This window comes from Hirundo rustica, chromosome 24, assembly GCF_015227805.2.
Source record: "Hirundo rustica isolate bHirRus1 chromosome 24, bHirRus1.pri.v3, whole genome shotgun sequence".
NCBI lineage: Eukaryota > Metazoa > Chordata > Aves > Passeriformes > Hirundinidae > Hirundo > Hirundo rustica.
In genome coordinates this window covers 68213-91971 of record NC_053473.1, presented here as the reverse complement: position 1 = coordinate 91971, position 23759 = coordinate 68213, and the positions used below count along the sequence as shown (strand labels likewise).

Below are 23759 nucleotides of genomic sequence, written 5' to 3'. Positions count from 1 at the left end.
TTACAAGTTTTGTCTCTTTATGTTGTTTTGTAAGAAAGTGAACAGTTTGTAAAGGGAAGGAAAAGTGTTTTTGAAGTTTCATTCCATTTTAGTTTTTTTCCAACTTTCTTTTTTTCTATTCTTTTAGTGTATGTTAATAAACTATTTGTTAATTTTAAAGTTCAGCGTTCTTTGTTTTTCTCCTAGTCTCTCTCCCACAAAAAAAGTAAGTACCAAGACCAAAATTTAGTAAATGTGAAACCACTACATTAATTAGTGTTTCCGCCCGGTTTAAAATTAAAACTATGACATTTACCATCACTCACAGTGTCCATAGAACTCAAAGTGCTGCAGCTGGTCAGTGTCAGCGTCACACCACTCCCAGCTGCAGGGCCACTGTGAAACTCCTCTGGCCCAAACGCACCAGCGACACAGCAGCAGCACAGGGAGAAGCCCTGGCTCCATCATCAACCCACAGTGGGAAATAGGAAATCAGACCTTTGGTACTGGGAATGGGAGCTGCTGGGTGTGTGGAGATTGCCCATAAACAGATTCCTAAAGGATGGTTTGGGTCCTGTTTCCAGGCAATATTGATGCCTCTCTTGAGGGCACTTTGGCAGCAGCCACAAAGAAGAGTTGGGGCCAAGAGGACATTTCCCCTCGAAAGAGTGCCTTTGGTGTCAGAAAGCCAAAGATTCTGGTTCACTCAGTGCCCCATGTGCACTGCCTTGTCTGTGGAGTTTACATTAATGAGCTAAATCCATTATTAGAAGAAGTAAAAGGAGGTGCTATTAAAATATCCACTAGCACATTCTCTGAACTCTAACAAACACGAATGGGGGCTCTGCAGAACTGCATGGCCTTGGATTTTCTGCTTGCTGGCCAAGGAGGAACCTGTGCTATTCTAGGACAGGAATGCTGCAGGAATCAGTGTTGGGTTTGAAGTCCAACAATCAGGAATTACCTCAACAGAAAGAGCAGGAGAAGAGAGGCAGAAAGAAGAAAATTCTTCATGGTGGGATTGGCTTCCAAATTGCAGGCTGCTGCAAAATGCATTTGTGGCAGTCACTGTAATCATTGCAATGTGATAATTTGGTGTGTTATGATTCCGTGTTAGACTTGCTGTGACACTTTGTGCTGGGAAATGGAGTACTGAGACTCTTCTAAAAAGAGACACAGTCTCAAGAAAAAAGGGATGTTTGATAAAGAACAGAGAACAGCAACAAATAAGCCATGCTTTAAAAGGAATGCAAATTATAGCTCTGAGTAATGAACTTGAAGAGCGCAAAATTGAAGAACAAGAGATGATGGTTTTATGCATAATACCTAAATCTAAACTCTGTTACCAAAAGAATTGTTATGAAGGTTGTAGCTCATCTGTAGGTCAAAGCACTGATTGAAGTACTGAGGCCTGAACAACAGGTCCTGAGCCAAAGCTGATGTTGAGGGTTAAGTTTCCTGTAGAATTTTGCCCCCCCTCACAAGCTGCTAGGAGACTAAATACTGATAGTTAGAGAGTGCTTAATCTGGACAAAAGAAGCTGATCACTTAGTTTTGGGGGAGGGAGAAAGCTCCCGGAGAGCTGAGGGTGGTGGTCTCACGGCTCTCAGTCTTCAGGGGAGCACGGATCGGGCGACTGCTGGCTGCCTGGAGTCCACAGTTAATGGAGGAGTCTGGTCCTGGGAATTCTACCATCTGTTGGAGCGCCCAGGAATTCGGAGTTTTCTTTGCTGCCCTGCTGGATTTTGCGTCAGCCCGGGTCCAGCTGCTGTGGCTTCTCCGGCACTGCCAACTTTGCCTGCCAGGACACCCCCCTGCCTGCGGAGGACAGTCCACCGCGCCCGGCTTCCAGCCATCAGCGCCGGAGTTTCCACCGTTTGCCCTCGGGGTTCTTGGTTCTGTTTTACTATTATTATAATTGCTGTTGTTTTTAGTCTGTCCTGTTATATTTACTAGTGAAGGACTGTTATTCCTTTTCCCCATAGCTCTGACTGAAAAGTTTTTTTTAATCGTCCAAATTATAATAACACGGAGGGAAGGATTTGAATTCCTCATTTCCTAGAGAGGCCTGCCTCTCCTTAGCAGACAACTGTCTTTTCAAACCAAGACAGCTGACCTCTAGATGAACCTTCCAACCAAATTTGTATTTGTATCCGCTCATTAACAAAGCATTGTTAGCAATATGATCTCTGTATGTGTTCATTGGCAAAACATGGATTTACCTTTCTGTATTTGGAAACCAGGCCCAATCAGGCTTTGTTTGGGGCTGTAGGATCAAAGTCAACTCACTTGGTTCCTCCTTGAGCCCTGGCCAGGCTTTGGGAAAAACCAAATGGAGAATGAAACCAGATGTTCCCACACTAGAAGTGATGTCAGCTTGTTTGTTTAACTGAGTAAAAGCTGGGCCCTCTCCCAGCGAGGTTGGAGCCTCATTGTCTGCAAAAGTGGGTGCACCTGCAGGAATTCCCAGTGTCCAGGAGTGGCTCTCCAGTCCTTGCTTGTGAAAGGATTAAAAGCACTGTGCCTGGGCATCCTTGGGAAAAATAAGATACATATGGAAGCTAGCAAATGTTAACCACAAGCTCAAGACACATGAAACTTGTCAAGAAATAGGGAACAAATCTTGTGGAAATGAAGGACAGAGCTTGCTAAAACCAGTGAGGAAGTTGCTGGAATGGCTAACAAGAGACTGTGCATGCCTAAAGGGGAAAGGTGAAAAGGGCACAGCAGTGATGTCCAGCCTTCATCAGGGGACCACAGAGGAGGACATGGAGCCTTCTTCAGTGCCACCACCAGGGTGCTGCGCCTGCACCTCGTCTATGCTAATGATAATAATGTGTTCTAAGAAACAGTTTGCATGCCTACACCTTTTCTAAGGAAAACTACAAATCTGCATGAAGTATAACCATATATTGTAATCTGCTGTGTGCCTGTGTGTGCGCTGTTGGGAGGAGATATCCCCGTGCACCCGGCGCACTGAATAAAGCAAATGCCCACTTCTAGGATTTTGACTCGGAGGTGTCTTTTGGCCCGGTTTGGGATGATTCACTTCCATGGGGTTCTGTCAAGACCCAGTGGAACCTTGGTGCCATATTGTTCCACAGCCTCACAATGCTCTCCTGGCTTCCATGGGGTCCCTCTGTAACTCACTGCAGCCTTGGTTCCATGAGGGTCTCTTGGGTTCCATGGTGCACAAGCCTTTGTCACATCTGAACCTTGCTTCCAGGAGTTTCATCAACTGACAGTGGCCATCTGCATTCCATGCGGCCCAGCTAGATCACAGCAGAGCCTTGCTTTCATCAGGCTCCGATACCTGTTCTGCCAACTGACAGGGGTGATTTAAAGAACACAGAAACTGATGGAAAGAATGGTCTTATTCTACTGTGAGTATTAAGGCAACACAAAAGTAAAACTATGCAGTCAGTAAAACTACATGCTTTGCTTTAGCAACAAGCAAAAAGAAGCAAGGTAATGCCCCTAATCGTTATTATAGAGAGAAAGGACAGGGATTGAGAAAGATCCATCACCAATTGCCTCAATACTCCACCATCATCCGGAGCCTGCAGTCACTGGGAAGTCCCATTTCACAGCCAGGACCTGGAGAACCCTTCCAAGCAATTGGGAAAATCCTACATGGTGCATCCACCCATAGATGAGGTCTCTGAATATGCTCTGAAAGTGGGTGCAGCTTTTATAGGTCCAAATCAACAAGTCAAAGTGACTTGATTATATTTTTAGTACATAAACTTCTGGATTTCACGGCCCTTTCCCTGACCAGGAGAGGCCAGGACTGTACCAGACACCAGTCCTTTGCTTGGAGGATTTCCCTAAAATATCCTACAAGCCACTATTCATGCCAGTTGGGAAATTTCTCTAAAATTACACATTTCTTGCAGATAACTTCATGAGATTATGTGAAACTTTCTAAAGCATCCGTTTTGATGTTAAGCAGCTGGCATAAGCACCTCAGTCATCTATTTTTAGCTTCATAAAACTGATGGTGTTAGTCACATAACACCCAGGGCTCGTCTTGTAAGTCAGCTCTGACTGAGGCCGGCAACTCAGGCCTAAGCACATTAGAAGCTGAAGTGACCACGACTGGGAATGGCAAAAACACCCACTGGGACTGGCCCAGAGGCCCCGGGACTCCCTGGCATGGATCACCTCAGAAGACAGTATTTCAGGGAGCCCAAAGGACTTTTGGGAGAGCTGCTGTGGAGACAGAGGGAATTCCACAGCTGAATCCCTTGCCTGGGCTCCCAGAGGACCCTTCTGCTGTGGGCCTGCTGAGGCTGGAGGAACAGCAGGTACTGATGGCCACCCCAAAACAGGGCCCCGTTGGCAACAGGGCACTGACCAGGACTGCGGGACCCCATCCCTGGGATGAGTCAGGAACTGGAGAGCTGGGAGTGCTCAGCCAGACCCACTGACCCTTCAACAGCCCCACATGGCCAGAGCGTGAGCCCAGTGGGGAGTGGCCACTGACAGGACTGTGGGGGCCTGAGCCAAGTCCCATCCCCACTGAGAGTGGCTGTGCTGGACATGCTGGAACACTAGGACCAGCTGGAGTCCGAGGCAGCCAAGTGGTGGCACCATCGACATTCCTTTCTTCCCCCTCAGAAAGGACACTGGGAAGCTGGGGAAGTGGGAATGAAAGGATGGTGGAAGCTGTGGAACAGCACTAACACGAGGAACTCAAACTCTTCTGAGAAAGGAGGGGATAAATCCCTGGTATCCAGCATCCTTCCTGAGAAACCCATTCCCAGAATTACCAACATAAAACCATCCTCCAATTCTCTGGATTGTGTCCTGACCCACTAAAACCCTTCCACTAGATTGAACCTCTGAAGTGCAATTGATGGAGGAAGCCTGAACCCTGAGCCATGCCAGGGTCAGTGCCCAGGAGTGCCTGGCACTGTTTAACACCAGCTCTGCAGGAACTGGGGATGCAAACAGGACAAACTTGAGCATCTCCCACCATCAGATACCTCAGAGGTTACACAGCAACACAACCATGACTCTCCCAAACTGGATTTAGGAATTGCACCCCTAATGCAGCCATTAGATCCAGATCTACCCAGATCCCTTTGGCACTCCTGCTTTTGGTGTCTCTCTGCCTCCTCTCCCTGCTCAAAGGAGGCTCCTCTGTCCCCTCTCCCTGCCCTGACAAGAGAGTCACACAAATAAAGACGTGGGACTGCCAGGTGCTGAGGGGTTGTAGAAGGAACCTTCTCCAGGTCTGGCCTGTTTCCAAAACCCACACTTGCTCCTGCAGCAAGGAACCTCCTTGTTCACCCTCTCCAAGGGTGTCAAGCTCAGGAAGGGATTCCTGACACCCTGTCCAGCTGAGAGAGCTCCTGTGTCTCCATAGCAGGGGACAAAACCAAACACAGGAACCCTGGGGGGACTGGCATTGTGACATGGGGACATTGTATTTATTTCCCAGTGACAAACAAAAATGTGCAATGCTGCCAGAGCTTGTTTTGATCTACATAAAACTTTGACAAATGTCCCTCCTCCTGACAGTGACTCCTCTGCAGCTGCTCTGGGAGATCTCATGGGCTGAGTCCAGTAAGAGGAGATTTCACTGGCGCTGAGGTGCTCAAGGGGGCCCATTTCAATGCTCTGCTGAAGTCCAAGTACATTGTGTTTCCCCAAGGAGCAACATTCCTTTCTGGCACTCACTGGCCCATGAGAGACATTATTCAGTTGCTGCTGTTGGGTGAGTTACGGCCACAGGGAGAGGGAGGAGGAGATGACCTCACCCATGGCTGCTGGGTCCAGACATTTGGTGGGATAAAGCTGAGGCAGATCTTCAGCATCTCTCCCAATATCACAGCATCACAGAATGGCTTGGCTTGGAAGAGATCTTAAAGTTCATCTCTTTCCACCCCCTGCCAAGGGCAGGGACACCTTCCACTATCCCAGGCTACTCCAAGCCCCATCCAACCTGGCCTCTGATACTTCCAGGCATCCAGGGGCAGACGCGGCTTCTCTGAGCAAGCTCTGATCTCTGCCTAGGTGAGCAGGGACAAGACCTGAGGGAACAGCTGGAGCTAGGCCAGGGCAGGGTTGGGCTGGAGATCAGCAAAAGCTTCTACGCCCAGAGGGGGCTGGGGCACTGACCAGGCTCCCCCGGGAATGATCACAGCCCTGATACTGCTGCAGCTCCAGGAGCCTTAGGACACCGCTCCCGGGGATGCCCAGGCTGCCACTGGTGGGCTGTCTGTGCAGGACCAGGGCCTGGATGTAGCAAGAAAGGAGCCGAGTATCAAACGGACATCAATGTGATTAGGTTTGATCTCCCTTTATTGTTCTAAAAGGCCAATATTTATGTGAATTAGAGGCTAAAGCAGGCACTGCTAAACAGTAGCTGATTGGTTAAAAACTTATGTTCCGACACTCTAAATGACTGTCCATTGGTCCACGTCTCTTGGCTGCATGGTCAGTTTTTGCCCTGTCTTGTGATCAGCATTTCTCTTCAGCATCCACGAGAAAGGACAGCAAGTTGTAACATGACTTCCAGTATTCGTGAGAAAGCACCCATGAGAAAGACTTATAAGTTGTTATATTTGCTACTTTCTTGATAATTCCCACAGCGCAAAAGCAGCATAAGAACAATACAAGGCCTTATACCATACCCTGATAGCAAGGATTGTTCAAACCTTCCATCACAGGATTGTGGCCTTGCTCTTCTAGAAATTCCTCTACACCTGGACTCCATGATCCCGCTGCCTTCCTCCCAGCTCAGCCCCTTCTGCAATTCTCACCCTTTGGCTCAGCCTTTGTGTCTCCTCCAGGCGCTGGCAGAGCTCTTGGTGCTGGGGCAGGAGTGGGACAGCCCCAGCGTTCCCCTCTCTGTGACACCACAGTGGTGACAGCTCCAACGTTCCCTGCCTGCAGACACTCCAAGGGATGTGTCCAGAGCCATACCCAGTCAGCAAAACTGACCGGGCACTGAGCACCCCCAACCTAAGCTGATGTGCGTTCCTGTGCACACAGCTCGGGGAAGGTCACCTTGGCCACCTCCACAGTGCCACAGTCAAGTGTCAGATAGAGTTACAGAACTCCGCCCAGAAGTGCCAGGGAGATTTAGTTAAAAAAAACAAAAAAGACCCAAAGAAAGGAATAAACAAAAAAACCCTGTACAGAACAAAAAATTCCTACCACCCAAAAAAAGACCTTGGTGCCAAGGCTTTGCTGCAGCCAAGGAAAGCTCCTGGCTCAGGGTCACCTTTCCTGCTCAGCCAGACCCTCAAGTGCCCCAGCAGCAGCAGGGAATGGCAGCATTGCCACGGGCTGACACAGGATGGAGAATTTCCCCCTTGAGAGAGACTCATATTCCAGTTTTTGCATTCAGGCAGCTCCAGATGCCTCAGCTTTGGTTGCACAGCTGGAAATGCAAGTGCAGGAGCTCTGTTCATGCCCAGCCACAGCAGGTGACAGCAAGGACAGGGCCCTGGCAGCGTGACTTTTGCAGAGAGTGCCTTCAGCAAACACTGGGGGCTGAAACTCTGTGCAGAAAATGCCCTGGATGGTCTCTGCACTGAGGCAAAAGGAGCAAAGTTTCAGTTCTGGCCTTGATAGGGAGCACCAAAATCATTCCTTTTAATGGCAAGGTTCCATTACTGGGTGTTCTCTGACCGCCAGAAGAGAGCCCAGGGGGCCAAGGAACTGAGAGCGGGGACTGTGCAGGAGTCGGGCACAGCGAGAGAGCCCGGGATGAAGGTCAGCCCCGGGGTGGGCACGGACTGGGAGGGGGCAGAGCCCAGGGGGTCCCACAGATCCTCCCTGCTCCAAAGCCCTGCCTGCGCCAGCGGGGCAGCTGCCGGGAGCCGTGTGCCAGGGCTGGGCCGCAGGTGGGTGTTCCAAGTGCCTCCAGAGGAGCAGCTTTTTGTCCCAATCTGGGGGTGTTCCTGCAGGGTTGGGGTCCCTGGGAAGCTGCCTGAGGGCAGGGTGGAAGTGGTTGGTTTCTGGTTTTGTGTTTTGGTTTATTTTTTCGTGGTTTTTTTTTGTGGTGGGGGGGGTGATGGCTGATTGGGATTTTAGTGTTTTTTGGGGGGGATGGTGGGAATGTTTTTTCTGTGAGCTGCCCCCATGTGTTTGAAGCCCCTGGGGAGGGGGCGGCAGGGGCTGACGGAGCCCTGTGCCCGGGGCTGGGCGCGGCTGCCGAGGGAGTGGAGGATGCAGGGTCTCCCCGTGCTGGGGCTGGCTCTGCCTGGGTCAGGGGCTGCATTGTCAGCCCAGAGGCACCTGGGGATCGCCCGGTACCAGCAGGGCTGGGAGGGAAACCCGGGAATGGGGGGAGCAGAAATAGGCAGTACAAGAGCTGGGGGTGTTCCAGTAGCCTGGACATGTTGGGAGCATGGACAGGGGGGACCCATGGATACCCCATGCCCCTGAAAGAGGCACTCCAGACAGTGCTGACCCCTGGGACGCCTGTGATGCCAAAGTGGTGAGCCCAGAGAAGGGGAAACTCCTGGATTCCCAGAAGCCACAGCAGCCCAGAGAGGGGGAACACCAATACAAACTTGATCCGCAGCAACCCAGACATGGGAGGTATCTAGGACCCCAAAGTGAAGATAGCAGAGACTGGAAACTCATGGTTGGGTGTTTTTGCTGAATCTTGGTTATTAGTATATTTTGGTGGATTGAATGTTGATGTTTTGGAGGTTTCTGTGGGCATCAGATGCCTGGTGACTTCTAGAGATGGACTTGGGCAGGAGGGATCCCCTAACCCAATGTGCCCATACATTGAATTTTTCCCCAAACCAGGATCTCACATTCCCAAACCTTGGCCAGATGGAGGAGAAGGCTGCAAGGAAAAGGAGGATGCCCCAGAACAGCCAGGCAGGTGAGGAGGAAGTCTGTGCCCCTTTCCCCCTCTCTCCTGCTCCATCTCCCAGCTGAGCATGGCCCTGGCTGCAGGACAACCCCGCTGCCGATGCCATCCTGCCAGGGATACATTGGGGGATCTCCTTCCCCTTCCCTCTGGCATGGAGGCAAATTCCATCCCCTCCTCGTCCTTCTTCCCCCAGAGAAGGAGCTGAAGATGGAGACCAGGGAGGACAAATCCCCACAGCAGAACCTTCTGGAAGAGGCTGTTTTGAGCAGCTCCATGGTACAGGAATCCAACAGGGAGAAACAGCGCCGGAGATCCTGCAGGAGGAAGGACTACAAACCCATCCCAGCATGCACCAAGGAGGAAAGACCAACTGTGTGCCAGGAAGGTGGACAGAGCTTCAGCCAGAGCCTCACCACTGTCCAGCACCAGATGATCCACTCTGGGGAGAGACACTATGAGTGTCCTGAGTGTGGGAAGAGGTTTCAGACCAGTTCAAATCTCCTCGTGCACAAGGGGATTCACAGAGAGGAGAGGCCCTTCTGCTGCCCTGACTGCAGGAAGGGCTTCAAGCAAAACTCCCACCTCATCACCCACCAGCGCATCCACACTGGGGAGAGGCCCTACAAGTGTCCCCAGTGTGGGAAGAGCTTCACCCAGATCTGTAACTTGACCAGACACCAATGGAGGCACCAGTAAGGGAAGCCCTGCAAGTGCCCCCCGACTGTGAGAAGAGCTTCATGCGCTGCTCTAACTCCATCCCTCATTGGTGGACCCACACTGGGAAGAGCCCTGGCGACCCACATTTCCTGTGATCCATGCTGAGAAGTCACCTGTCCCTTTCCCATCCCCTGGCAATGTTTTGAGGTGGGACTGAAGAATGTGAGGGTCTGGCCATAGCCCCGTCATTGTATTTGATCCCATCTCAGGTCATTGCCAGGAGCAGGAAAGGGACTCTCTCTCTTCCCCAAGAACAAGGATGTCCTTTCCCAGCAGGAGGAAATACGTGGCTGGGAAGAACCAGTCGGTGTTGTTGTAGTTTCCCCTGTACATTGTTTGTCTTATCCCGTCTGTTGGCAATATTGTTTCTGTTCCTAGTTGTTCCTTATCTTGATGCTGTTCCCAGTAAATTGTTCTTGTCCCAGCCCTGGGATCTTTGCCTTTTGTACTTTCCATGGGAGGCTGGAGGGTAGCGAGCACTGACACAGTTTTAGCGGGAGCACAAAACTGGGGAATCCCATTCCTAAACCCCGACCTGTGGAAACCGAGCACCCCAGCTGGTCCCAGCCCTGGTTGCCCTGGCAACAGCCTTGGGAGCGGGTCCCTGGCTGGGGGCTGTGGGAACCTCTTCACTCTGGTGCCCAGGAACAGGACTGGAGTGAAGGGCTGGAGCTGAGTCGGGGCAGGTTTAGGTTGGATCTGAGGAAAGGGTTTTTCCCCCAGAGACTGCTCGGGCACTGAACAGGCTCCCAGGGAAGGGCCACAGCTCCAGGGCTCTTGGAGGTCCAGCAGCGTTTGGACACCGCTGCCAGGCCCAGGCTGGGATTGTTGGGGTGTCCTGTGCAGGGCCAGGAGTTGGACTCGAGGATCCTGATGGGTCCCTCCCAACTCAGCCAATTCCGTGCTTCCAGGATCCCATGGCCCTGGGAATGGGACCGCAAATGGTTGCCATGGCAATGGACTCTGGCTCCAGGCCTGAGCTGGTGTCCATGGAACCACCCCTGGCATGGGGTCTGCATGGAGCTGCCAAGGGACCGACCATAGCAACAGGGGGCTGGTGATGGTTGCCATGGAAACTGACCATAGCAACAGGGGGCTGGTGATTTTTACCTGCTAAGGAACTGAGCTGTCACAGGCCCTCAGAGGGGTTCTATCGGGACTTTCCAGGATGTTCCAGAGCAGGAATGTCACAGGCAGACACAGGGGCTCCATGGAGACCTCCCAGGGGTTCCTGGGGATGGTCAAGAGCCCTGTGGTCAGAGGCAGTCACAGCCATTCCATTGTGTCATCCCAAGGGATCTTGGGCTGCAAAGGCACCGGTCTGTCACAGGCACTCATGGGGTTCCATGGTGACATCCCAGGAATCCCCTGGCTGCCAAAGAGCTGGGATGTCCCAGACACTCTCAGGGGTTCCTGTCATGGGCAGAGTGGGAGCTTCAGGCAAAAGCTTTATTTATTCATTGGAGAAACTCCTGGTGAGTTGTGAGGCTGAGAAATGACACCCAAAAGCCACTATGAATCCTCAAACTCCTCCAGGATGCCTAGACTTTTAAAATTCCATCTAAGAGAGGAGACTGGGAGTGGCTGGATCCCATCCTAGTCCCAGACTTTGTCAAAAGATTATGTGTAAAAGATTGGACAGGTAGAATTGAACCGTATGCAATTTGTCCCACAGGATTAACAATAGAATATACCAGATATATTTATATAAATACAGCTGTGGTTGATTCTGATCAGGATTGGACAGAAAGATTTATTCACCTCACAGAGTAAATTTTAAAAAGAGTTATTTACTCCACAGTATAGGAGCTATAACAATTATAGAATATAGGGCTCTAGGAAGCAATTTTGAAGTAAACAGGGCCTTGCTGGAGTTGTTTGAGCCCATTCCAGGCAGAGCCTCCTGCTCCAGCAGGAACTGCCTTTCCTGTGCCAGGACCAGGGCAGATCCCACTGCAGGAAAAGCCCCAGGCCAGCCCCAACACAGTGAAGGCCTTGGGCACAAGTGCAGAGTGCCGTGCTGGGAGCTGTGCCAGGGAGAGCCTGAGGCACCAAAGGCACCTTGGCAGCAGCAGCTGCTTCCAGGCCGTGGCCAGAAGCCTCCCTTGGCAAGGCGGCCTGGTGGCCACCACTGCAGAGCTGCTGCTCCAGGGCTCATTTCTGGCTGGGCTCTGCCCCAGCCCACAGAGTGTGACCTCAGCCCTGACTCTGTCACAGCCACTGTGCCTGAGCCCTGCAAAGCCTAAAGGTCACCTGTGCCACCCTGGCTCTGTCAGCCCCTGGGGCAGGGCAGGGAAAGGCCAGAGAAGGGGCTAGGTTTGGCTGCTGGATGTGGGGTCCAGCAGAGACAATGAGTCATATCGTGGGCTTGTTCCCTGACATTCAGGTGGTTTTAGAGTCTTTTTGCCCTCTGCAAAGCTCTGTGCCAAATGGATGAAAGAGATGGAGTCTTCAAGTTCTGATTTTTCAAGGTTGCATGCTTCGTTTATTTTTCTTATCTTACAATTTTCTCAGTGCCCAACAAAGATGTTTGCAGCTGCCTGGACATCTGTCGACTCCTCCCGAACTGGGCTGTCGTTATCTTTTATACTATTTGCTACGTATTCTTTATTTACCATTAATTGCCAATACCTATCACTTACACTAAACAGGTCATTTCTACTTTGACCCAATCCCCATTAAACTACTTTGTGCCAACGTCACTGCCGAAATGGAGTGAGAGAAGAAGAAAGAAGCAGTAGGAGACAATGCCCCAAATTCTCCATCTTGCCCCCATTCACTTCAATGCTAGAAACCTAATGTTACTGGTTTTTCACCCTGTGATAAGCTAAACTACAATCTTTCACACTCTTGTGGCCTGCAAACCCTCTCACAGTGCAGGAAGCCTTTCCCATGGACTGAGATCAAAGCCAGTGTCTCTCTGAGCTCTGGGCTGGGGTCCCAGACCCCCCTGTCCAGATCCCTGACCCTCCAGGGCAGCCAAAGGAATGCCCTGGAATCCAACAGAGTCAAGGGAGTGGATGGAGTCCAATGCACAGCCCCTTCTCCCCATGCAGTCCTGGAATGGTTTGGATGGGAAGAGCTCTGCAGTGCTCATATCATCCAAACCCCTGCCATGAGCAGGGACATCTTTGACCAGATCAGGTTGTTCAGAGCCCTGTCCCAGCTGGACTTGAGTGTTTCCAGGGATGGGGCATTGACCACCTCCCCGGGAACCTCTCCTGGTGTATCACCAACCTCATCATCAAAAATTTCCTCCCTATCTCCCCTTATCTGAACCTCCCTTCCTTTAGTTTAAAACCATCACCCTCTGTCCTATTGTGACAGGCCCCACTAAAACCTTTGTCCACCATTGCATTTCCAATCAGCTGGGTTTCCATGGCAATTGCCATGACAGGTGACCCAGGTGTGGTGTCCCAGTGAGGGCTGCCATGGAAGCAGTGCCCAGCACTGCCCCTTTCTGTCTGGCTGAGCTGGCCTTTGGCCCTGGCAGTGGCATTTGCTGCTGGTTCCCTGGCACCTGAGCAGCCAGCGCGGCACAGGGCAGGCGGCCATGGCACAAGCCCCCAGCAAGGGATCCCCTCTGGCTCTGGGCAATGACACCAACACTGAGCAAGGGACCCAGGGCAGGTTTCCATGGCACCCAACCATCACAGCGGCTCCAGGCCTTGGCTGCCACAGCACCAAACCAAGGAACAGGTCCCTGTGGCCGCTGCTGTGGCACCTGAGGGCATCAATGAGTGTCAGTGCAATTGTACCTGGAACAGCCCCGGCACCGCTTTGTCCTCAGGGTTGCCGTGGCAGCCCAGGACAGCAACGGCTCTGTATGCAAGTGGCCACGGAACCTGGCTGCAGAAATGGGTCTTTGGGGCGCTTTCCAAGGAAACTTGAACTGATGAGGGTTGCTGTGGCACCCAAACCCAGCAGTGGGGTCAGTGTAGTGTCCATGGCCACAGCCCCTTGCAATGGCCCAGCCCAGGTTGGGATGATGATGCACCCTCACTCCTGGCCCAGGGCAGGGCTGCAGCACTCTTGGCAGCAGCTTGGGCCTAGCACGCACTTGAGGAGGGTGTTTGTTTTAAATGTGGAAACTCAGGAGTTTTAGAGTGCTTCAAAAATAAAACAAGAAAATCCTTTGGTAAGTGCAGCCAGGTCTTCAAGAAAAGCAGGTCCCAGGTGAGTGAGGAGAGATTGGATGGGGCTGGGTGGTGTGGAGCAAGGTTGTCCACACTGGGTCAGACCTCAAGGCACAGCTTCTCTAAGCCGGCCAGACCTCCTGAGGACAGACTCTGGATCAATATGAATCACTGAATGCTGCAATCACCTCTTTTGTAATAAGAAAAGTAATTAAATACTTTTAAAAATTAAAATCTTTTAAAAAAGGAATACATATTTCCAAAAACCTTTTGAAATATTTCTCCATAATTGTAGCAGAAAACCTTCCTAATGCACTGCACGAGGCCAGAGGGAAATCAAGGCAAAGCCATGGTTTCTCAAGACTTGTTTGATGCTAACGAGCCCCATGGTGCATTTGGTGTTGAGCCCTGGAACCTCAGGGCCTGAGAGGAGATTGCACAAACCTTTCCAGGAGTGAAAGTGAGAAGAAAAACCCAAAGTGTCTGGGAGAATTAATGTGTCCATCCCAAACATGGGCTCTTCATGGACTCCTTGGAGGAGAGAATTGGAGGCCAGGATTGTGCAAAAACCTCTCAGAAACTCAGTGAGGGAAGGAAATTCCAAAGTACCTTAAACACCTTGAGTATCTCAGAGTATTAATGAGCCCCACTGAGTGTCAATGCAAAGCTTTCAAGGAACTCTTAGAGCAGATAATTGGAGGCCATGATTGCACAAACCGCTCAGAAATCCAAGGCAAAAGCAAAATCCGAAGTCCTTTGAAGAACCTGCAGTCCCTGGGAGCATTAAGGAGCCCCCCAGGGCCATTGCTGACCAAGGCTCCCCAGGGACTCCTTCCAGCAGATCCCTGAGGCCACTGGGCTGTGAGGGGGATGCTGAGGGCAGCACAAGGGGCTGACAGTGCCCAGCCTTGCTGGGGCTGTGCCAGGAGGCCCCAGGGCCTCAGGACAAGGCGCCTCCTCAGAGCCCTTGGTGGCACAGAGGCTGCTGTGCCCCAAGACACCAAGACCGCCTGGCTTCTCCTGGGCACAGCCAGCCTTGCCAGGGTCCTTGGCCATGTCCAGCACAGCTTGTTCTGCCCTGTCCCACAGCTGCTGCACACTCCCATCTTGCTGCACCCCTGGCTCTGCCCTGACATGGCCAGCCCTGCCCTGCTCTCTGCCCAGGGCATGTCTGACACCCCCCATCCAATGGGCTGGGGGTGGGAAAGTGTTCCTGAGGGCACAGGGAGGGGACAGCTGGGCTGGACTGACCCAAGGGAGCTCCCAGTCCTTGTGACATCATGGTCAGCAATAAAACAGAGGGGAAAGAAGGGGGATGGGGGTGGCAGTGAGGGCTGTGGATGTCTTTTATTGAGACATTTCTCATACCAAGCACAAAGTACATGTACTCCATCCTTTCCTGCCAGGAGGTGGCTGGACATTGTCTGCTGAGGGGAAGTAGAGAATTGATCTCAGTTGTTATTTCTGTCCTTACACATGTGGCCTTTGCTTTTTGAGGCCCTTGCTGAGGAGGATGGTCACAGCACGGACATGCAGCAGGACAGTGACTAAACTGCCCGAGCACTCCAGCCTTGCACCCACAGAAGGGCTGGGAAGAGGAGTGTGGAGCTGGGAAGAGCGGATGTGGAAAGAGCCAGGGCTATTGTCCCTGTCTGTGCTCGCTCTGCTGGGAGCCTCTTTCCTTCACATCTGTAAAAGATCATTATTTTATTCAGATGCATAGGGAACAAAGCTTTTGAAAGTCATTGAGATACTGAATAATGGCAGATACTCATGCAGAAATATTGTGAGTAGTGATATTCGTTTGTGGAAAACATAACATTAGGAATTTATTAAAAAAATGCAAAAATGGAAAAAAAGGACACAAATACTGAGGTTGAAATAAGTTATATTCAGAAGGTTCTGCAGAAGAAAAGAGGCAGGCTTTTGCTTCTGAAATCTAGCCAGCAGTTTCCTCATGGACTCCACGAGTTCCTTATTCCTCAGTCTGTAGATGAGGGGGTTCAGGGCTGGAGGCACCACCGAGTACAGAACTGACAGGGCCAGATCCAGGGATGGGGAGGAGATGGAGGGGGGCTTCAGGTGGGCAAATAAACCACTGCTGACAAACAAGGACACCACAGCCAGGCGAGGGAGACACGTGGAAAAGGCTTTGTGTCCTAGGAGCCCCCACTTTGCCCAAGTAGAGCCTTGCATCCATGAGATTCCCTGTTGTCACAATGCTCTGCTGAGTTCCATGGGGCTGTGCTGTGTCACAGTGGACACTGAGCTCCACGTGCCCTGGCACTATGTGGCACCTGGCTTCCATGAGGCCCTGATGTGTTTGCAGTTGACACTTGGTTCCCCAAGATGTCCTTGTGTCACAGTGCTCCCCTGGGTGCCATGAGGCCGGGTTGTGTTAATGCCTTCAAGAACCCAGAAATAAAGTAACACCCTTGGAGATAATATTATAGAGGAGGTAAGAGAAAGGCTGATCTTTATTGGAGGCCTGCAAGGGGCAGATATGGAAAATGTCCACAAAACGCCCAGCCCCCCGAAGGGTGAATACAGTTCTACAAATACAGCAGATTAGCATATTTGACAAAAATCACCAGTTAGGAACACAGGTGGTGAGGCTTGACAAAGTTCCTTGCAAGAGTCACTCTGTCCCTGACTGGACACTTCAGGCACAGCAAGGAAGGAAAGCAACAACATAACCAAACAAAATCCAGCAATCAAACCAGAAACAAACCGAGGACTGTCTTGGGGTGTGTGTGTGACAAGAGGACAGTGAGGGCAAGGATAAAAGGAACACAGCCTAAAAGCGTCACAGAGCTCCAACTTAACAGGAATCGACTTATACCCGAACCTTAACTTACACCTTCAACTTCACAATTTAGCAAAAGAACAGCACTTGACAGTATTTATCCGAACTTACAAACTATGACTTAACCATTCCCAGAGGAATAGTATTTAACTTTGCTTATAACTTATCTTAAACCTGGAATTATGGTAAGGCACTTCACAAAGCACTGACTCAGAAAACTCTAAACACTGCAACTTCAAGTTATCCAGATTTTCAGAAAAGGAAGTCAGGAGAAGAGAGAGAGATCCACAACTCAGGGCCTTGGATTCAGCGTCATCTGAACTGCTGTGAGCTCTGGGGCCGTGGGACGTGTCAGTGTCACACCCGTGTCACCTGCTCTGGCCCCTCTCACAGGTGCGGTTTTCAGGGTGCCAGGGGCTTGGCACCCACTTTGGGGCTGGACCAGAGGTTGCAGTGGCTGGGGCAGTGACCATCCCAAAACCACCTCAGAAACCTGGGTTGCACCAAAATCCCTTCAAGAATGTGGAATACCCAAAAACTCACTCAAGAATGGGTTCCCCCTCCCTTCACCATCCCAAACCTTTGGCTGTCTCATTGCAGATTTCACCATACCCTCCCAATCCCCACCCAAACCCAATGCACCTCTCCTGGACATCAAGACCCCCTTCCCAAATCCTATTTCCCCCATTCCACCCCTCCCAATCCCCATCCCACCCATCCTGCCCCACTCAATGCTCACCTCAGCCCTCCTGATCTGCATCCCACTTCACCCAATCCCCTTCCAATCCCATTCCACACTGAGGGGCTGAGGATTTGAGTAATTTTGGGATGGGACTGAGTAGTTTTCAGTGGCATTGAGTGGTTTTGAGGTGGCAGATCAAACCCGTTCATCTTTCTGAGTGCAAGAAATGGAGACAACTACAAGGGATACGCCCCAAATCCCCCATATCCTACCAAGTATCTCCCTGAATTCCAGAATCCCCCAAAACACAAGTAAAAAATGAGGTTTTAGATGCCTTTGATGATTTTGTTGGTTTTTAACCCAATTTTGTGTGTTTTGAAAGGATGAAGATGAATCAAAAGAATTAGAGGCAAAATAAAAGGACCAGCCACTACCCAACGAGGATACTGGGGATTGTGTGTCACCAGGGCTCTTCCCAGTGTGGGTCCTGTGATGCAGGATGAAGCTGGAGCAGCACATGAAGCTGTTCCAGCAGTCAGGGCACTCACAGGGCTTCCCTTACCGATGCCTCTGTTGGTGTTGGGTCAACGTAGAGGCCCTGGAGAAGCTCTTCCCACACTGGGGACACTCATACGGCCTTTCCCCAGTGTGGATGCGCTGGTGGGAGATGAGGATGAAGTTGTGCTTGAAGCCCTTCCCGCAGTCGGGGCAGCGGAAGGGCCTCTCCTCTGTGTGAATCCGCTCGTGCACGAGGAGAACTGAGCTGGTCTGAAACCTTTTCCCACACTCAGGACACTCGTACGGCCTTTCCCCAGTGTGAATGCGCAGGTGCCTGATGAGGGTGGAGTTGTGCTTGAAGCCCTTCCCGCACTCGGAGCAGTGGAAGGGCCTCTCATCCGTGTGAATCCACTGGTGCAGAAGGAGAGTGGAGCTGGTCTGAAACCTCTTCCCACACTGGGGACACTCGTAGGGCCTCTCCCCAGTGTGGATCATTTGGTGGACGATCAATTGGGACTTCTGGTTGAAGCCCTTCCCACATTCCCCACACTTGTATGGCCTTTCCTCAGCGTGGATGTTCTGGTGGCGGATCAGGCTGGAGCTGTGGCTGAAGCTCTTCCCACATTGCTCACACTCGTAGGGCCGCTCCCTGGTGTGGATCCTCTGGTGGCGGATCAGGTTGGAACTCTGGCTGAAGCTCATCCCACATTTCCCACACTTGTAGGGCCTCTCCCCAGTGTGGATGCGCCGGTGCTTGATGAGGGCAGAGTTGCGGTCGAAGCCCTTCCTGCAGTCGGGGCATTGGAAGGGCTTCTCCTCTGTGTGAATCCGCTGATGTAACAGGAGATTGGAGCTGATCCGAAACCTCTTCCTACACTTGGAACACTCGTAGGGCCTCTCCCCGGTGTGGGTCCTCTGGTGGCTGATCAGGAGGTGATTCCAGCTGAAGCTCTTCCCACACTCCAAGCACTTGTGAGGCTTCTCCCCATCATGAAGCTGCTCAGGCACCACCAGCTCGGAGCACTGGCTCAATCTCTGTCCACCTTCCCGGCACAGGGTGGATCTTTCCTCCTCAGAGCACCCTGGGATGGGTTTAGAGCCCCTCCTCGGGGGGAATCTCCAAGGCTTTTTCTCCCCATTGGATTCCTGTACCATGAAGCCGCTCAAAACAACCTCTTCAATAAGGTTATGCTGTGGGGATTTGTCTTCCCTGGTCTCCATCCTCAGCTCCTTGTCTGGGGGAGGAAGGACAAGGAGGGGATGGGATTTGCCTCCATGCCAGAGGGAAGGGGAAGGAGATCCCCCAATGCATCCATGGCAGGATGGCGTCGGGAGTGGGGTTGCCCTGCAGCTGGGGGCCGTGCTGGGATGGGAGATGGAGCAGGAAAGAAGGGGAAAGGGGCACTGACTTCCTCCTCACCTGCCTGGCTGTCCTGGGGCATTTTCCTCTTTCTGGCAGCCTCCTCCACAATCCAGCCAAGGTTTAGGAATGAGAAATCCTGGTTTGGGGAAAAATACTATGTATGGGCACATGGAGTTATGGGGTTCCTCCTGCACAAGTCCATCTCTAGAAGTCACCAGGCTTCTGGCATCCATATGAACCTCCAAAAACACCAGGATTCAGCCCTGAAAATGCCTCCCAGGAATTCTCTGTCTCTGGCCTTCCCCCTTTGGTCTTTAGGGGTTTCCCCCTATCCCAGCTGCTGGGGGTCACATTCGTACTGGGGTCCTGCATCTATTTGGTCACCGCCCTGCCCAGGCTGCTGGAAGTCCCAGGAATACAAAGTTTCCCCCTTTTTCACCTGCCCACTGAGGGATGCTGGGGATTTGGGGGTCCCAGGGTCCCTTCCCCCCTTATTCTCTGCTTCAGGGTGCAGGGGCGCAAAGGAGTCCCTCGCTGCCCTTCTCCAGGCTGTTGAGGGTCCCGCCAATTGCAGCGCTCCCCCCTCTCTGGGCTCCCCACCGTGGGCTCCAAAGCGATACAGGGCCCTGCTCCTCCAGCCTTGCTGGGGACCCTTGGTGGGGACTTCCAGCCCTTGGGGCTCCTCTCAGCAGATTTGGGCTGGGGGGAACGCAGAGGGGGGTGGGGGATCCCAGGAGTGGCATAGCTGGGAGTGACTGGTTTGTACTGAGCTGACTGGAGCCTTAGTGGGACTGTCTGGGAATGGCTGTGAACACGCTGAGAGCAACTGGTATATTCTGGGGAGTGTCTGTGACCATAATGGGGGGACTGGAACCACATTGGGAACATCTGGGACCATGCTGGGGAGAAATGGGACCCCATGCTGGGGGCAACTGGGATCCTAGTGGGATCACCATGGGAGATGCTGGGTGATGCTTGGGGACATTGGGATGATACACAATCATACTTGGAGCAACTGGGACTGCATTGAGGGTGACTGGGAGTGGCTGTGAGCAACTGGCATCAGACTGGAATCAACTCAGTGCAACTGGGAGTGACTGGGAACATGCTGGGAGCAACCGGGATACACTGGGAAAGACTGAAACCACAATGGGGGTAAATGGGAGCAACTGGAACCACACTGGATGATAATGGGAGCAGCTGTGCCCATGTTAGTGGGATCCTACTGGAACCAGACTGGGAGTGACTGGAAAGGTGCTAGCTGTGACTGGAACCATGCTGGAGGTGACTGGGAGCAACCAAGACCATACTGGGAGTGACAGGGAGTCACTCTGGGCATGACTGGAATAATACTGGGAGTATCTGGAAGCGTTTGGGTCATACTCGGGGTGACTGGAATGAAACTGGAGGTGACTGGGTCCTACTGGGATCATCCTGGGAGCCACTGAGATTACAGCAGGTGTGAATGGATCCTGACAGGCAGTTACTGGGAGCTACTGGGCCCGTGTTGACAGGAAAATGTGCACACATTGGGAGCAGCTGGGATCAACTGGAAGGTAGCCATGCTGAGAGGACTGAGACCGCACTGGGGAAACTGGGATCATACTGGGAGCAACTGGGACCACACTTTGGCCAACTGCCAGAAATTGGGATCATGCTGGAGACAACTGGGAGTAAAAGGGAAAGATAGCAATTTTTTTGAGCTAACCAGAACCTTACTGGCGTAACTGGGATATACTAGGAGTGTTTGTAACCATACTGGGGGTACTGGAACCACACTGGGAACAGCTGGGACCATGATGGGGATAACTTGGAGTGAGTGGAAACATGCTAAGAGAAACTGTGAATATTCTACAGACAACAGGGATCATACTGGGGGGAACCGGGAATAACTGGAACTATTCCGGCAGCAACTAGGATCATGCTGGAATCACAGTGAGAGCAGCTGGATCCATGCTGGGTGAGACTGACGATGACTGGACTCATACTGGGATTGACTGGGAGTGGTTGTGAGCAACTGCAACCACACTGAAAGCAACTGGAAAAAACTGTGGTGACTGGGAGCATGCTGGGGGTGACTGGGAGCATGCTGGGAGAGATTGGGATTCATGAGGATCATACTGGAGGCTGCTGGGGTCATACTGGTACTGACAGGGAGCAACTGGAATCACCCTGGGGGGCCACTGGCATCATACTGGAAGTGACTGTGACTGGAATTAGACTGCAAGTGACTGGTATCATATTGGGATTATAAAAGGTGTCAACGGACCCTGACTGGGGGTTACTAGGAGCTACCAGACCCATACTGAAAGACTACCGTGAAGGCACTGGAAGGAACTAGGAACAACCGGGAATGACAGGATGCGTGCTGCTGATAACTGGGATGTACTGGCAGTGACTGGGATAAAACTGGGGGCAACTGAACCACACTGAGGTAACTGGGAGTGCCTGGCAATGACTGTGAGAATGTTCAGGGCAACTGGGATCATACTGGTGTGACTGGGACTATGCTAGGGGCAACTGGGAGAACTGGGAACACACTGAATGGAAGTGGGAGCAACTGGGACCGTGCTGGGGGCAAATGGCATCATAATAGGGAATGACTGGCAGTGATTGGGCTCATACTGGGAGCATCAAGGATCCTACAGGGAGTAAGGGGAAATGACCAGGATCATATTAGGACTGACTGGGCTCATACTGGGAGTGCTGAGAAAACTGGAACCACATGGGGGGGGGCGGGGACGACGACGACGACGACACTGGGCTCATACTGGGAGCAGCCATTTCCAGCACCGGGACCCCCGAACCCCTTTCGCGGCCATTCCGCTCCTCCAGCCCCAGCACACCCCGCCGCGGTCCTGCCAATCACAGGGATTCCCCCTCTCGGGGTCCCCACTTTGGGGCTCTCCTTTCTCTGCGGTCCTGCTCAAGGAAGCCACGGCTCTCCTGGGGACCCCCAAACGCGGTGTCCCCCCGCCTGTCCCGCCGGTCCCACGCTCCCCACGTGGCCCCGGCAGAGCTCGGAGGGCCCAGCCCAGGAAGCCCAACCCCCACCGCGGGGGGACCCGCATCCCCCCGCCCCCCAACGGGGCTCTGTCGACACCGCCACCGGGACACCCCAAAAACACCTCCCGGGGACCCCCCGATGTCCCCCCGAGGAGCATCTGCGGCTCGGCTTTGGAGGCCTGCAAGCTCCAAATACTCCCCCCCAAAAAACCCCCAAACCCAGGGACCACCCCCCGGGATATTTGGGGCGAGCTCACCCTTCCTGGGCACCTGCGGGATGGGCGACGATGGTCCCGGGGTTCTGCGGCTTCAGGGAGCGCTGGAGCCGTTCGCTCCCTCCACTCCTCTTCCCTTCTTCCTGCTGCTTCCTGCTGCCGCTCCGCCTCTTCCTCCCTCCCTCCTCCTCCTCCCCCGTTCCCTGAACCCCTCGCAGCCCGCGGGAGCAGCGGGGATGGAGCCGGGACGGGTTGGAATGCAGAGAGGGGTGAGGGGGGATGCCAGCAGTGGGAGCGACTGGGCTGTACTGGGATCATACTGGGATCATACTGGGAGTGCGTGGGAGCAGCGCCATGGCTGCAGCCATCCAGGGGGGATCCAGGTGGGATCCCACCACTACAGGGTTGTTTTTTCCTCCCCATTTTAGGGTGTTTGTGGGGCCGCAACCCCACAAGCCCCTTTTAAGGGTGATCATGACGGCTTTAAGTGACATTTTTAGGGAGACCCCCCCCATTCCAAGCCCCTGTGGGGGATGTTTTGCCCCCCAAGTTGGATTTTGGGATTCTCTCTAGCATCGCCGCTTTAAGAGGCCCCGCTGTTGAGGGGGAGGTGTCTCACTAGAGCTCCCCTTAAAAGGGCAACACCACTCCCGTTGATTCGACAGCGGAGCCCTGGAGGGGGTTTGGGGGTACCAGGAGGGTTTGGGCGTCCCGGGTGCTGCCGATGATGGCGATGGCGACCGCGTGCTGGCTATAAACATCTGTGAGAGGTTCCCGGGGAGGTTTTGTGGATCCTGTTGGTTTTTGGGTCACGGTGGATTTTCGGGGGTTCCCGAGGGGAGTTTTCAGGGGTCCCAATGGGGGGGGATTAGGCGATCCCAGGGGAACCCAAGGCTGTTTTGTGATACCTGCCGATGACAGAGATGGGGGCCCCTTGCCGGGTATAAACCTTCTCCAGGGGTTCTCGGGGATTTTGGGAGGTCCTGTGGGAATTTTGATGTCCCGAGAGGCTTTGGGGGTCTGTATGGGGTTCTGCGATCTTCGGGAGTTTTTTGAATGTGCCAGGGCTATTTCTGGGCTCCGCTGCAGAAACGAAGGGAAGTGGTGTTGCCTTTTTAAGGCGAATAATTGTGGGATCCGAAAAGGAGGGGGGTGGGTGGGCTTAAAGCCGAGATGGTAGAGAAAACCCCAAAATTAAAATGGGGAGGAAAAAACACCCTTGTAGTGCTGGGATCCCACCTGGATCCGCAGGTGCTCGGGGAGGGGGAGCTCGCCCCAAATATCCCGGGGATCCCTGGGTTTGGGGTTTTTTGGGGGGGATGTTTGGAGCTTGCAGGGCTCCAAAGCTGAGCCGCAGATGCCCCTCGGGGGGACATCGGGGCGTCCCCGGGAGGTGTTTTTGGGGTGTCCCGGTGTCGGCAGAGCCCCGTTGGGGGGCGAGGGGATGCGGGTCCCCCCGCGGTGGGGGTTGGGCTTCCCGGGCCGGGCGCTCCGAGCTCTGCCGGGGCCACG

At 52.9% G+C, this 23759-nt stretch overlaps 1 protein-coding gene across 1 annotated transcript in view; it reads right to left on the bottom strand.

Annotated features, from left to right (window-relative positions):
- The window catches only part of LOC120762893 (zinc finger protein 501-like), a 38589-nt gene extending 16176 nt beyond the window's left edge, over positions 1-22413 (bottom strand). The window contains exons 1-3 of the mRNA XM_040085759.2: positions 22290-22413; positions 19084-19162; positions 17728-18898 (exon numbers count right to left, since the gene is read on the bottom strand). Of these exons, the coding sequence (XP_039941693.2) occupies positions 17728-18898; positions 19084-19105 (1193 nt within the window). The 5' untranslated portion in view covers positions 19106-19162; positions 22290-22413. The remainder of the gene's footprint in view (positions 1-17727; positions 18899-19083; positions 19163-22289) is intronic.
- Between the last annotated feature and the right edge of the window lie 1346 nt (positions 22414-23759).